Source organism: Dermacentor silvarum, chromosome 6 (genome assembly GCF_013339745.2).
Source record: "Dermacentor silvarum isolate Dsil-2018 chromosome 6, BIME_Dsil_1.4, whole genome shotgun sequence".
Lineage (NCBI taxonomy): Eukaryota > Metazoa > Arthropoda > Arachnida > Ixodida > Ixodidae > Dermacentor > Dermacentor silvarum.
Window position 1 is genome coordinate 154,513,501 of NC_051159.1, and position 15,930 is coordinate 154,529,430.

At 44.0% G+C, this 15,930-nt stretch overlaps 1 protein-coding gene across 1 annotated transcript in view; it reads left to right on the forward strand.

The window, feature by feature from the left end:
• The window catches only part of LOC119456276 (atrial natriuretic peptide receptor 1-like), a 163,933-nt gene that overhangs the window by 70,550 nt on the left and 77,453 nt on the right, over positions 1 to 15,930 (forward strand). Inside the window, exons 2-4 of the mRNA XM_049669661.1 lie at positions 3,026 to 3,140; positions 6,113 to 6,305; positions 15,730 to 15,865. Of these exons, the coding sequence (XP_049525618.1) occupies positions 3,026 to 3,140; positions 6,113 to 6,305; positions 15,730 to 15,865 (444 nt within the window). The remainder of the gene's footprint in view (positions 1 to 3,025; positions 3,141 to 6,112; positions 6,306 to 15,729; positions 15,866 to 15,930) is intronic.

The window sequence follows — 15,930 nt, forward strand, 5'->3', positions numbered from 1 at the left end:
TTTAATTATGAAGAAATTAAAGACAATACTTTCGCATGGTAACCGTAGTGCTCGAGTTTCTGAAGAAGGGTGTGATGATTCGCGAGATAAGTCGTTTGTGAAATCTAGGGAAACTCCCAGAACCATATTTTTATTTTTAAAATTTTCTAGTATGAATTCTTTCTGAGTAAGGAGTGCTAGTTCAGTCAACATGTTTGACCGCAAACCATACTGTGACGGAGTTAGTATATGGAGATGATCAGAGAAACATGTCATGCGCTTAAGGATTATTTTTTCGAAGCCCTTCGCGAACACTGGCAGGAGGGTCTGATAATTAGACATATCATCCTTGCTCCCCTTTTTATAAATTACAACAATCCTAGCGGATTGCATGTTACGTGTAAAAACGCCAGATAATATACAAACGTTAAATATGTCTGTTAGACAGTGTGCAACGATGTAAATAGTGTAATTTACTGGTGCTATCTGTAGGCCAAATGCGTCTTCCGGTTTACTGTTGTTTAACTATAGGAACAGCTGTAGTTACTTCGTTCTCTGCGACTGGTTTTTAAAACATTGTATATTGATTTTGTGGTCCTATTCCGCGTAAGCTATTAGGATGTACTGGATTAACTAATAGCATTAACATGTACAGGGATTAACTATTAAAATGAGCTGGATTAACATGTACGCGCAGTATTCCTCTTTGCCATTCTCTTCACGTTGAACTTCATGCATTTCTAACCAGAGAAACTATTGTGTTTTCACGGAACAATTCCTGGAAAACTTTCACATTTACCATGCTATACCTAGAGCTTATGGGGTTAGCGCCTGAGGTGTGTTACAGTCTCTTAGGCTATAGAGAACACAGTAATCCTGCAAGCGCCCCGGTGTTTCAGTAGCTCCATATTTTTTAATCAGGCTAACAGCTTCCCTCACGCCATGTCTTCCGTCTCTGTCCCCACGGAACGTCTAGTGAATCCCCTTATCTATTCAGAAACAGGCCTACGCAAAAAACGGAAGAAAGGGAGAAAGAAGGGAGGGGGGGGGGGGAGGAGGTGGTGTGGTGAGGTGGAGGTAGGGGCCCACACAAGCACGTAGAAACACCGAAAGAAAGCTGGGTCCCACAAGAGTTCCAAGTTGCGCGAAACAAATCCGAATGAGAGGGTGAAGAAGAGAGGTGGAGGGAGTCTGGAATAGCGTGGTCGACTGTTGCACTGGTGACGACAATCGTTTTACGGTTGTATAGGAAGGGAGGGAGGGAGGGAGGGAGGGAGGGAGAGTGTTTGAATCGGCACGACGGGATAAAGGGCATATGCCCTCTAAGGCGCAGCCACGTGCTGGTTTTGTTCTTGCTTTTTGGCCGTTCCGAACCTGCGCGGCACCCGAAGAAGGAGGAGCTGGATTTACGAGCCGTGAACTGTTCTCTTACGGCCGCAGTATTGGGGAGACGAAGGGGTCACATGAGCAGCAATGGCTTCTTTCCGCGCAAGCACTCCCATTCTTTGTGGCTTCCACCGTGTCAGCAGTTTCCCTTCGTCTCCTATACATTTGAACGGAGCCTCTTCAGCTTAATTTTTTATAGATATTTCTTCGGTCCCTCAGAAACGATTGAAAGCCGCGGGTTGCACTGATGTTTCGACGAGAGCGCTACCCGCACCACACTCTCCAGCTCTCTCTCCTCAACTTCTTCCTTTCCTTCTCTCCTTCATTTCACAGCCGAATCAGAGCCCGGGTCAAACGCCTGCGCCCATTGTAGGATTGCAAATTCTGTTCTTTTCCCCCTGGAAGCGTGATCAGTCGAAAACGACGCCCACTATTGAACGCGAAATGTGAAGCGAGGGAGCACGTATTGGCATTTGACAAATGGTTTTCGGGGGGCACTTGCCATGCTCGCCTCCTTCGTTTTGGTTCATACTCTATATTAGAAGCAAAACAAACAATGAGCAAACACGTTGGGAGAATTGCAAGTGCGACCTCTGGGAATGCGCAACGACTCCCGAAATGCAAGATGCGAAGCCGTATGCAGAAACGAGGCAATGCTTCTGTGAATAAGTGACGCAACAAAAAATAAACCACTTCAAATTACGAACCTTTGAGTTTACGGCGTATTCTGCATGCTTCAGTTGGTGCATGCTTTCACTTGGCACATTAAACTTTTCATAAAAGAAAAAAAAATAACCTAACAGACGTGAAAGTGGCATAATATGCTGTACGTTTATGCTGCTTCCGTACTATGATAAAGTGTGTTTTTCTGAAAGATGGCAAGAGAGAGATAAAAAGTGAAGGCAGATAGGTTGATCATGATAACCATGAGCTGAGTTGACTAGCCTACACGTGCGGAAGCAACAAAAAGAAAGATAGTCCTGTGCATCCGGTACAGTATTTGAAATAATCACAAGGGAGGCAAAGAAGCCTTATGAAACTGTTGAACAACGTCGGATGGAAAGCTGAGTCTTTTTAACGGTAGCCGACCTAATCGCCATGAGTAAGTTGCATGTGATGATTATTGAAGTCCCAATATACGATGGTGTTTTGGGTAATCGTGAACATATACTGGACAGTTCTTTTACCACCCGTCCTCGTTACCTCGAGTATATTTATTGCTTGTAGACTGAACTGGCTAATTTAGTCAATTTTCGTTTTTGAATTTATGTGGCTCCTCGTGTAGATCATTGTGATAAAGAAATTATGCCTAAATTGAGCAATTTTAGCAATTTATCCATAGCTCACCAGCCAAAACAAGATAAGCACGAACTTTTATATTGTTTGTCACGCCAAAGCATAATTATTGCAAAGTAATAGAAGATATCAACTCAATCTGTCACCATGTTAGGCGTTTATTTTTGCGTCTCCCACAATAAAGTTATATAAGATGTAATAACGACGCAAACCTGCACGGAACAGCACAGTGAGAATGGATGGCGGGCGCACAGAGTATCAAACTTTTAATCAGTGATTGACGAAAAGTCGTCACTGACTGATTTCTGTCGTGAAGCTTGACCGAGAAATTAAAGTTTTTTTTTTTCGTCTTTTTCTATCGCAGTTATCTTGATGTGTGCCTCACCGGACACAATAAGGGAGATTATGCTGGCCGCTCTCGAACTCAACATGGTGGGCAGCGGAGAGTACGTCTTCTTCTCGGTCGAGCTCTTCAGCAGGTAAGAAAAATGCACCATTAAGTGGAGACGAAGTGTATACGAAGCCTATTGGGTCCCTGTTCTTTTCATGTATTCGACGGAGATTAAACAATTTGGGAGCGAAAGCAGTCAGTCTTGAACATGATCTTTTTTTTTGTACAACTTCTAAAAGCGTTGTGCGGCTAAGAACGAGATCGTAGGTAAATTCGGAGTTGGAGCGGTGGCATGCCGATAGGAAAACGCTCCTTACTGAGCACTGGAGGCATGTTGAATGACCCCAGCTGGTGAAATTTATTCTGGCATCCTTTATTTATTTATTCAACGCTTTATCAATGGCTTTACTCAATAATAAAATATAAAAAAAACGGACGTTTCGCCACCTATGCGGGTGGCATAGTCGGTACAGAAATGGCGTTGCGTTGGGTTGTTAAAAGCCATTCATTATTCACTTATGGGCTTAATAGTTGTGGCGGCAAGGCTCCTGTCGTAGAAACACTTGATATTTTTTAGTCGTTCGGGTGTGGGATGAAGTGTACTAGTTGAAAAGACACCCGAGTTCTAAGCAAATGGTAAAATAAATTGCGAAAACTGAACAGCTTTCTAGAGCGTTGGGTCAACGTCCAGCAACAAAATAAGAAGCTCTTCGCTCAAACTTCGACTACGCGATCCTTGGGTATTTCTTACAGGCTTATAGAAAGCAGCCGGCAGAGCTGTCGCACCATGCCCGATTACTTATAGGTAGAGCAGAACCAGTTTTGTGGCTGGTACCATAACGCTATGTTGCAAGACTTCATAATGTAGAAACTAATTTGCAGCTTCAACTACCTTCCTTCAACTTACATAGGGTAACACTGCTACACGAGTGATTTGTCTAGTGTTCTAAGTGAAAAACTTGTCGATATGTATTGAGGAGAAGGCAATTTAAACTATAAGTTTACCAGATAACATTTAACTTAAACTTTCATAGAAACATGCTGGACAAGGATCGATGGCTCTATAAAAATCAGACCATCGCATACTAGATAACGTTTATGAAACAGTCATCAAAGCACTGTTCAGTTTGCGTAAGAGGATGTATGTCAACCTTCCAAGTGCTTATGAACCATGAAAGAAAAGGTCACCACTTGCTTGTGCGTTCAGCAGCACTAAGAAGCTTCAGGGGAGGTGTGACTCGTTTCTCCCTGAAATTGCTCTGTCGAGAACATCTGCTGAATTAAAAGAAAGGAGAAATAAAGCCTATTAAAGAAAGGAACATACGTTTATCTTTATTTTTGGGTATAGCAATGGCAGTATACGAAATGTACTAAATTCATGCCAAACTGTTTGGAGAAAAACCGAGGAGTCAGCTTTTGTTACTGGACGCTCCGGAACTCGGTTATTGTTGCAATTAGCCACATGGACTAAGGCAGCGACCGCCTCTTTCGACAAACCTCCAGCCGACCGTTGTTCGCGTGCAGTGCCCATTACGGCACGGCCGTCGCCGCTGGGCTGTGGGAAGCAAGGTGCCACGACAAATCGTTCAGATCGCCACAGCCATAACGTAATTGCATTTCGCGCTGATCAGAGCGCTGCCCGGGCCTCTACTGCACCGAGAAAATTAGTCTACGCCTCGCCTCGAAGAACCGGCAGCCACAGAAAAAAAAAAAAAAGACACCGATGGAGAACAAGTGGGCTTTCTGTGTGACCGGGCTGCCCAGGTTGCCATGAGGTGCTCTTCTCGGAGCCGCGCGAATCTATTCGCGGAGGGCCCACGGATAACGCGTTCCTGAATGCCTCCTCAGAGCGCAAACGGGCGAGGCCAATAGTAGCTTCTGTTTAGCACCAACTCGCAAGAAAGAAAAGGTCGCTCGCTCAGATAACCTAATTTTGAGCAGTGGCAATTACCCGGAACCGCTGTGGCGAGCTCGGAAGAAAGACGGAGTGATGTATTATCAGACATCTGTTTGATAGCCACCAAGTAAACAAACTGTCATCGTTTATTAAGGTCAATATTACGGTGATGCTCGCATTTACAACCAGACCTCTGGCGCTGATGCGATGAAAGGCTCGAATGAGACCACGTGGTCTTTTCATACCCTGCAGTGAAACCAAATTTTCTGTCTGTTTGCCACCCGGCAAGGTAAAGAATTACAATTGTTTTGCGTTCGCGCGTGGAGAATTGCCAGAAAATTTGGGTTTTATGTAGCTCTCTTTTAGCTTGTCGAATAATGAATAGACGCCTCTTATTAGGAGTTCATCAACTCTTGCTGAATGGCTTCGAGCTCAACTGGATCAGCGTAGTGTTCTGGATTTCAACAAAATACTCTTCCGTTCAATTTTGGATTTATCCGAAGTGAAGTCAGTTTTGTCTTTATCAATGTTGAATTCATCAAAAGTGACATTAGTATGAATTGTTGGAAATATGATCAGTATTCTAAGGCGCAGATAACTGCCTTCATGTAAAAGTGCGCTGGAAAGAAAAAAAGAGAACGAAAAATCAACCGGCGTCTTTCTTACCTAGCACGCAATTGTGCCTATTTTGCTTAAACTTGAGCAAAAAACACGATGCGATACTTGGTGACGGTGCTTTATTCGGACTTTTCCAAGCGTTCTTTTTCCTCAACCCTACAAATAATCACCTGCGCAATATTTGATGTGTACGTTCTCCCAGGTTGTACTTATGCTCGGTTTTCATTTTTCCTAACTATACGTTGGGCAAAATCTGAATCGACAAAGGCATGTGAGCAAAGCGACGGAAAAACGTTTGAAACCGTTATAATACCATAAAATATATGCGAATATTTAGTGAGGAATGAAAGCAAACCTTAAAGAGACAGAAACACTTTACACAGGTTAGCTTCCTATTTCTTTCTTGCTTCACGTAAAGGAGCTCGTGTAGCGGACACATCGCTGCAGATTATTTCATGCGGAACCTGCACGTAAGCGGCTTCCAATGTTACGCTACACGTGCTTGCTGAAAGTAATCCTCGGGTATTCTCGGCGTCTGTCCTTAGCCGCAACGACAGCCGCAAGCCCTGGTTCCGCAAGGGCGACCCCGAGGCGAAGAACGCTTTAGCCCAGAAGGCCTACGAGGCACTGCTCACCGTCATCGCGAGGACGCCCGAGACGGACGACTTCACCAACTTCTCCCAGGAGGTCAAAAAACTGGCCCTGGAAAAGTTCAACTTCTCATTTGGAAACGAAGAGGTATGTCTTCCACTCTGTTACAAGATTCCGTCAGCTTACGTCATAAAATATGTATGTGCGTATGATGTGTGTATCTTTGTACACCCTCCCTCAAAAGTTTTCGGAACACAATATGCGAGTAAAATCTAAATTTCATCACAGCCTAGGCACAGGTCCTTCAACCGAAAGGCAGCGTTGATATTTCTCTGGACTATCATCACATTCCTGACAGACATTTCACTCTCTGTGGTGAAGTAGTGAGAAAATTTAACTTATTCTCATTTGCCGTGTTCCGAAATATTCTGAGGGCGGCTGTACATAGAACTCTCTCCATTCGTAAACATGAGATATATAGAGAAAGGATGTATAGAAAGGCGGGAGGTTAACCAAGAGAGATAGAGTAGAAGAGCACTGAAAACGTAAAGCGCATATGTAATCTAGCAGTAGCAGGGGCCGTTCTCAAAGTTTACTATGTAGGTCCTTCCAAATCGGGCACTTCAGCGGCGCAGACAAAGCTTTTTGCACGGAGTTCGTTTAAACGCACTGTACTAAAGCTTTCCATTATGACAGGGGACAATTGTTCAGTGTATCACGGACCGCGCATGTCACTTGCCTCTCGACACTATATATAACGGCGGCAGACATAAAGGAGGCGTGTTAATGTCTCTTCCCAGCAGAATGTGTGGCAGGGGAGCCTGCCGGTGACTTCATTTAGAATGGCATAGGAGTTCGTAAATGCGATGGCGGTCCACCGGTGTGACAGTAAGTATGCCGAGAAGTATAGAAAGAAGTCGCACTAGGCGTGGCCAGTTACATTACAGTACAAGGAATCCATGCCAGGAAAACTGCCGGGAAGGCTCACGAGTGCAGTTACGTTGGCGATCGTGAGTCTGTTTAGGTGAACGATTAAAGTGCCGCAAGAATCATCCACTGAGATTGTTTAGTCGGCGCTGCAGTAGAAACTGCTTCCTTGAAATGCAAGGGTCATTGCGCGAATATCTCCGAAAATAGGAACAGCGAGCTCTTGTCAGCCGATAAAAAAAAGGAAACTTGCATGCTTGCCGGCCATGGACTTGGTGCCATTTCGCATTATTTTTGTTTCGGCCGCTCGCTTCGTTCGAACTCGTATTATCATTTACCGTTTACGCTGATACCATTTCCGAGGAGTACGGTACACGAAGAAGGAGTGACTATCTGCTGACAGCATGATGCGTTGCTTATCGCCACTTTTTCTGATAAAACTGGTGTGTTACTTTTGAAGATCAAGCGTGTTTATAATGAAATGTGTGCTCGTCGTAAAAATTATAAAAAACTTTATATTTAGGAGCACAGACAATCCCCCGTATTCTCAAACCATCCTCGACGCGAAGTTCTCCCGCCACTCCACCGAGTTGAGTACAGAGACTCCTCGACTTAAGAAGACGTTACGCTGCTCAAGAGTTGACGCGGAGTGTCAACGAAACGCAGTGCCACTTTTGTTGAGGCACTGCGTTGCCATGAACTTTCTTAAATGGAGATGGAGTGTTGAGTGGAGGGACATTCTAGAATACGGGGAATGACGCCAAGCGATAAATGAGTAAAAAAGAAAGAGAGGAGACCTTTACACGTATGCCTGTCATGAGGACAGAGTAAATAAACAAAAAGAGCAAAGAAAATAGATGGCTAACCGTTGCTTCAGGTTTCATACAAAAAAATTAACTAAAATAAAGAAAAACCGCAGTTACGCCCGAAAGGCGAAGCATCAATTGCTATAGCAAATTACTAGCAGAGAGCTATACGGAGTAAGGATAGTAGTTTTATCGGCTGTATAAACTTGGACACATTCACTTACTAACTGAATTAACAACCAGGGTATCAGCACGCACAAGCAAACATGAATAGATCCTACTCGACGACCGCAGACAACCACCTTGAGAACGCTGGCGTGAGCAAGCGCAGCTGCAGCAGCAAGCGAATGTTCGAGTGGTCTATCGCTTCAACGGAAACTGAGCGGCGAACGCACAGCGCATTCGAAGCTATGAGACGTCTGCAGATCGCTTTCACGATATGGTGCGGGCTACCGCCGCAGCCGGGCAAAGTACAAGTACGCAGTTGCGGGCAGAGTAGAATCCCTCCTGTGCTGCCTTCCCGATTTCCTTCTTTACCGTGCGAGACTGAGTCGCTATAGTACCCCTTGCGCCGTTGGTGCCCCCCCCCCCCACTCTCTCCCTCCCATCTCCCACGGCCTTTCGCGCAACGGTCGCGTTTGCTCTCAGCCGTGCGTTCGCTCTCCGTGAAAGCGCGCGTCCCTCGCACGCTTTCACTCGCACAAACAGCATGCGGCGCGCGACGACGATTTTACCGCCGTTGGATTTTATACGTAACCTCACGACAACGGCGGCGGCGACGCCAATGGCAGAAATCCGCTTGAAGTGCCCATTTAATTGCTATCGCAATAAAAATCTGAATAAAAACTGGCTGTGGCATAACTCAGTTATGCCTGGGTGTAAGTAGGGAGAGGTACGGTTAATCTTATTGTAGTGTTTAGCTTGGTTTTCTCTACGGTTACATCGTCCTCGTTTAGCTTCGTACGTCTTAGTGTTTAAGTTTGGTTGTTATAGCTGTCGTTAAGTTATGTTTACATTAAAGACTATACATTTTTAAAGTGTAAGTGAAAGTCTTGATCTTGTTGTTTCTCAATTGCCATGAAGACGGCCCGATGGTCGGTGAGGCGGGAGGATAAAGGGTTGTCGTCCAGTGACTTAAACATGTTGCAGGTGCTATCCTCATCTGATTCCATGCGCCTGGCCGCTTCGTATTTACGACGCTTCTCGAGGCGTGCGGCTCGTTCTTCCGCCGTCTCCTCCGCTCGCTGCCTCCTCTTGGTTTTGTTCCGACGACGAAGCCTGGTATCTTTCAGTCTCTCCGACTCACTTTTTATATCTGCCGACGAATCCCACCAAGCCGCCCATTCTATATATGCGATGCAACGCCACCTCCTCTGTTGTTGCAACGTGGTTTCACCGGCTCCTCCTCTTGACGTCATGCCAGATGGTGCGGCGGGCGGCGCTGCCAGCTGCGGCGGTTGCTAGGCGACGGCTCAGCTCGCGGTGCGGCCACCGGCCACAGCTAAATGGCGAGAATACGGCCAATGTACCTCTCGCTACAATACCCAGAATAGAGTGCGTGTTCCCTTTCAGTGGCATTAAATGCCGCGTCCAATTCACATTCGTGTAACCTTATAGGGACAATCGAGGTTGAGTAAACAAATTAATTGAATATATACGAGCCAACCTCTTATATACACATAGATGAGGAAATGTACAATGGACAAACGTTGAGGGCTGCAAGGCTGGCTCTGCAACGGTGTTCAAGAAAGCTTTCGTAAAATATAACCATTGTCGTCTTATTTACGAGCTCGTAGCTTCATAGTGTACATTATTTTCATTCAGCGTGATTAGCGACGTGCTGCCCAGCATCTATGCTTTGTGTTTCTGTTGCGAGTTGATTCGCCACTTTAATAAATTGTCTTGGCAGTACGGCTGCAGAAGGAGCAAGATTCCTGGAAACTGCGCACCTGCTTACTATAACAGGTTGCAGTGCGAGATGATGTGAACGTTAGTGCAGTGGTTTACGTTGTGGTCCCTCCATTTGCTGAGACTTGTTGTGTCACCTATGCGGCTGCATCGTCAGCCTCGCTGCGTATTCGAAGTATGAGTGGGCTTTGCGACCGCCTTTGAATACCCACTGAACACTCGTTGTCTACACACTCTCATGTGCTCTTATGCACTTCCTTTTTAATTTTCTTTCGTCTAATACAACGTAGTGTAGCAAACCAAGTACAACCTGGTTAGCCTCCCTGCCTCTACTTCTCTCTCTCTCTTGGAACCATGAGAAGTCAGATGAGTTAATATACAACGGAAAAAAGTTCAGGGCTTCATGGCTGCCTCTGCTACGGTGTTCAAGGAAGCTTTCGTAAAATATAACCATTGTCGTGTTCTTTACGAGCTCACAGTAATAAGTCAGTAACACGGGATACCTGTGATGTACTCAGTATTAGCACCAATTTACACGAAATGATCGGTGTGGTCCTAGAAACCGAGAACGTTCTGGCATGGGTGCGTCACCTGTTGTGTGCCGGGACAGTTACTTCGTCTACATGTTCGTTTATGTTCTCCTGACCTTCTTTTCACGCTGTCCCTGCGTCACATGCATTACAGTAAATTCAGCACTGCATTTGCTCTCGTTAACTTCGTGAACGTGTAAGTGTTTTCTTGCAGAATAAAGGAATTGCTAAAGTTCCGGACATTTCATATATATATACCTGTGTGTGCGTTGTGTGTGTGTGCAAAGTGCGATATGCATAACTGACGCAAACGTTCAGAAGACCCCTAATCCGGGTAGTCAATGCTTCTTCTTTAGCGATGCCTTTAATAGGCGAAGGAAATAGTATTGCAAACGCGGGAATGTTCGCAGGTGCAGTGCAGGTGCTTCCGCCCCGGTGGGCCCTATATGGAATGCGAGAAATCTCGGCAGATGACGATGGTTCATTAGCGATACGCACGCTATTTTATTAAAAGCAGATAGAGCGCGAGTGATTCTAATACCTCTCCTTGATCCGCGATGCTTTGTTTGCCAAAATTGGATTAAGCACGCAAGGGCAGCCGTTATACGGTAATGACTTGCTAGAAAAGGCGGGCCACAGGAACTACCTAGTTGAGAAATAAGCGATGATTGCACTTCGCAGTATTATAACTGAATAATTTTTGCATGATTAGTTGTTCTCATGACAATAGAAGAACAGGGGAAAGTAAAAATCGCATCAGAAGAGAGTTTCTGGAATAAGCTCCCGAATCACGCGATTTTCCTGTGAAAGTGCCCATAGCTCAACTTATAATGGCAAAGAAAACTTGCATCTTCTTGGCGTGTTAATTTTGAATTATAATAAGTGATCTTTCTTTTTGTGTGAAATGAGACATCGGGTCCTTCCTAGATGCCAGCTTAATTCACAATTAATATCTTTAATACTAAGCTGGAGTGGTCCTGACTTGACAGGCATGAAGATTGAACAGAGTGCGATCTGCTCAGCCATTGCAACACGCGATCACGGATCATAATGAGAGTCATAAAAGCAATGCCATAATTCTTGAATATTCAGTTGTAATCAATAACACGCGTCCGAATTAAGTAAAATTAATTCATTAGACTTTAAGATGAATGCCGTCAGCCGTTTGTGGCAGTTATTTAGGCGGCCAGACCTCATTGTGCATTCAGTTACTATGGATACGTGAATAGCACTTCATTTTTGAAGTACGTCCATCCTCATTTTTTTTTTACATACAGCGTTTTATGTCATGAAAGGTTTAAAATTTTTTAGAAAAAAATATACGTGTAACGGCACACTATTTCTCGCGCATTGCGTAGGCAGGATATGTCAAAAGTAATGCCAGACTGCGGTATCTTCTTCTGTAGATGGGCCTTTTATAAGAAGTTTGAATTTCGAACTTGTAAAGTAAGCTTTAGTTATTTATAGCGTAACATTTGTTGCATTTGTTGTTCGATAGCTCGTTGCGCGGTTCTTAATTTCTTCTTATCTTATTCAAACAACAGCTCCTGATCTCGCGCATTGGCTCGTTTTCAACCCAACATTACCCAACATTAACGTGTACGTCAACAACACTGCAATACCTCACGTGGATCATATGAGGGTCCTGGGCCTTTTTCTACAAAAGAATCACCACAACAACATCACCATTGATCGTCGCACCATAGCGGTGAATCAGACGGTCCATTTAATCACCCGAGTGAGGGCACGCAAGCAAGGTATGAAGGAGAAAGAGCTACTCCAAATCATCCAGTCCTTTGTCATCTCAAGGCTCACCTACGCCCTTCCCTACCTACATCTACTCCAAACTGAAAGAACAAAACTGGACCGCCTCATTCGCAAACTGTACAAATCTGTGCTGGGGCTCATCCGTACCACCCCTGCCGAACACCTCCTAAGCCTGGGGTTACACAATACCGTGGAAGAGCTTCTAGAAGCACACCACTTGGCGCACATTCACCGACTACAGTGAAGCAAGATGGGATCCTGGAACGCATCGGGCACAGAGTATCTCCAACGCACAACGATTCTGCCACCATTCCCCCCAACATAAAGAGGTTCATCATCAAGCCACTGCCAAAGAACATGCTGGCAGGTCATCACGACGGCAGACGAAAAGCAAGAGCTCAAGCCCTGCACAAAACCCACTGGTCCAACTCCGAAGCAGCATACGTCGACGCTGCTCAATATTCCTTGCCACATAACAGGTACGCAATGAGCGTAATTAGCCTCCCCAAGATCATGAACAACAATGACAACAACCAATTTACGCCCCCAGCAACACCAATAAGGACGGCCTGTTCTGCCCGTGTCTTCAACTCGGCGGAGGCAGAAGAGGCGGCCATTGCCCTCGCTGCAGCAGCCGGATTTACAACTATAATCAGCGACTCAAAGACCGCCATATCCAACTTGCCCAAATGCCCAATACTACCGCCTCGCAAGACGGACAAAACCCCCACCTAATCCCAAGCTCACCAAGGGACAGGAAGTCACCTGGCGCCGACTCCAAATGCACTCCTTTCCCAGGCCAAAAATATTCGCACACTTTTACGCTGACTTGACAGACCCACAGTGCTCATTATGTGGGTCCATAGCCTCCTTAAATCATATTCTCTGGGATTGCAGAGAAGATACCCCCCCCCCCCCCCCCCGATCTCCTGGCCGCTCCCTCGCCTGAAGCGCGGGAAGCGATACTTAGGAAACCCAACTTGGAGGTTCAAATTCGGGCCATCAAAAGAGCCGAGGAGGTGGCTTTAAGGAATCACCTGGTAGCCACCCCTCACTAAGCCAAATTAACAAAATAAAGTTGTTTCCTCCCCCTCCTCGTTTTCTTACTAGGGCTGAGCGACCACTGTGTTATGAACTTTTCAAATAAATCAAGTGTTAACTGTCCCAACAGTGAACCAAAATCCATCAGAGATTATAGGAAGGCCAATTTTTCAGTTAATAATAGGGAATTAGCGGCCTGCTTGGAAGGCATCCAGCTTTTATGAGCGCACTGTTGAGGAAAACTGGTCAATGTTAAAACAAAAGTTCACTGTCTAATAATCAAATATATACCTCTGTGGGTCATCCGTCACAAGCGAAGGTCCCCTTAGTTTAATGTGACATATAAACGCTTTCAAAATCAGAAAAACAAGTTTTTTTCCCGAAAAATAAAGCTCAGGAATCGTCATGATGACTGGACCGCGTATCAGCAGATGACCCGCAAATATAAAAATGAAATTAAGGACACAAAGCACACTTTTTTGGCAATACTCTACCTGCTTTATTAAAAGACAACCCCAAATAGTTCTGGAGTGTTGTTAAGGTGCACGCGAAAACATATTGCCAATAGCTGATGATAGTGGCGTTACTGTTTCTCGTTCTAAATGTTGTTACACGTTCAACGAAGTATTTTCAAAATAATTTCTAATCATTTCTAGATGAGTGTGTTGACTACCTGCCGGAGTTTTGTGACGCGGACTTTCCTACAATGGTTCCTGTAGTAATTGATTACAATGGTATCATTAGCCTTATTAACAATTTAAAGGTTTCGTCATCTTGTGGCGTCGATGGTGTAAACTGAAAATTTTTTAAAAGTACGGTTGCTTACTCGTGCATTTTTTTCTGTGAACTTTTTGCTCAGACTTTGAATTCTTGTTTGTTGCCTTCTGATTGGAAGGTGGGCAAAGTGGTGGCAAATTATAGACAAATATATTTAACTAGTGTCTCTTCCAAGATTTTTGAACATGTCCTTTACTCTTACCCGGTTCACGTTCTTGAAGCTAATTGTTTTTTCACATCGTGTCACCATGGTTTCAGGAAAACATTCACCTGTGAAATGCAAATAATTTCATTTAATAATAAACTCTTAGTAGCCCTAGATATGATGTTTTATATTCATTGTGTATTCTTAGAATGTTTAAAGCTTTTGACATTGTCTGTCATAACATTGCCTGACATTGTCTACCATTGTCCTTTATCTTAAGCTCAGTAAACTAACTCTTGACCCCAACATTTTTGGTTGGATAAAAAACTTTTTGTTAAACCGACAACAATTTGTAACCGCTTATGGCTACAATTCTAATCTCTGTCGTGTCTTTTCAGGAGCGGGCCAGGGTTCTGTTCTTGGGCCCCTTCTGTTTCTAATTTACATAAACGATTTATCTGATTGCACTAACTCTTCCATTAGGCTTTTTGCAGAAGACTGTGTTGTATACCGCGTGATTTCGTCTGATACTGACACATCACTACTACGGTCTGACCTTAACAATATTTTTGATTGGTGTAACACATGGAAAATGAAACTCAAAGCGACGAAGTGCAAACTAATGAGAATTTCTAGTAAACTTTCCATTAACGCTTGTAGGTATAATATAAACGGTGCCGCTCTCGGAGAAGTGACTACTTACCAATTCCTAGGGGTCCACAATAATTATAACCTGTCTTAGCAGCCACACATCAATTATGTTGTTAATAATGCTAACCGCATGCTTGGGTACCTGCGCCGCAACTTTTTAATGGCCCCTTCTCTTAAACACCTCCTTTATAAAGCTTTCGTTTGTTCCAAGCTATAATATGCATCAGCTGTGTGGGATTCATTTATTGAAAGTCTAATTAGTCCCCCTGAAGCTGTACAAAATCATAGCGCACTCTTCATTTTTTCTAGCTACTCCTATCTTTCCAGTGTTTCGTGTATGAAAACAGCGAAGCGTGAAACATCTCAGGTCCCTTTCCTCAAGCAAGAAAATAGCACGTCACTCCTTATTTCATAACATTTACTACCATAACCCTCGTTTTAAGCAAGAATTACTTTCCCATCCTTCATTCATATCATCTCGTATCGACCACCTTCATAAAGTGTTTGTTCCTCGTTGTCACACTAACCAACTTTTTCATTCTTTTGTTCTTCAAACTTGCAATGATTGGAACCACTTGCCCACCTGAATTGTATTTGTTGCGGATCCCAGTGACTAAAAATGCGCTTGAATATGTGACATGATGCTTGCTTTGCGATTTTTTTATTTATTGTTACCACTCTCTTCTGTAACGTCCTACAGGACCTGAAGGTACTGAAATAAATAAATAAATAAATAAATAAATAAATAAATAAATAAATAAATCCATTTGTATTCTTCTCTGAATTTCCTTCTTATGGTCGGGGTCCGTCGTGAATAACTGATACAGATAAACGTACTCTTGTACCGATTCTAGCAGATGACTGTCAATCACCAATTCTTCTCTTGTCACACTATTGAACATTGCCTTCGTCTGTTTCATATTAACCTTCAACCACACTCTCATAGTTTGTATGTAAGGTGTTCAATAAATAAATAAATGAATAAATCAGTCAATCAAAATGAACCAATCTCTTTTCAGGTAAACAACTTTGTTGCCGCCTTCCACGAGGCTGTCATCCTCTATTCAATTGCGTTGAACGAAACGCTTAGTGAAGGAGGAAGCATAATAAACGGCTCAGAGATCACCCGTCGAATGTGGAACCGGACGTTCACAGGTACGTTTTCTTGTTTTTCAACTTCGCCTTAACAGCATTAGCCTATGTACATTGACGGTGCAAAG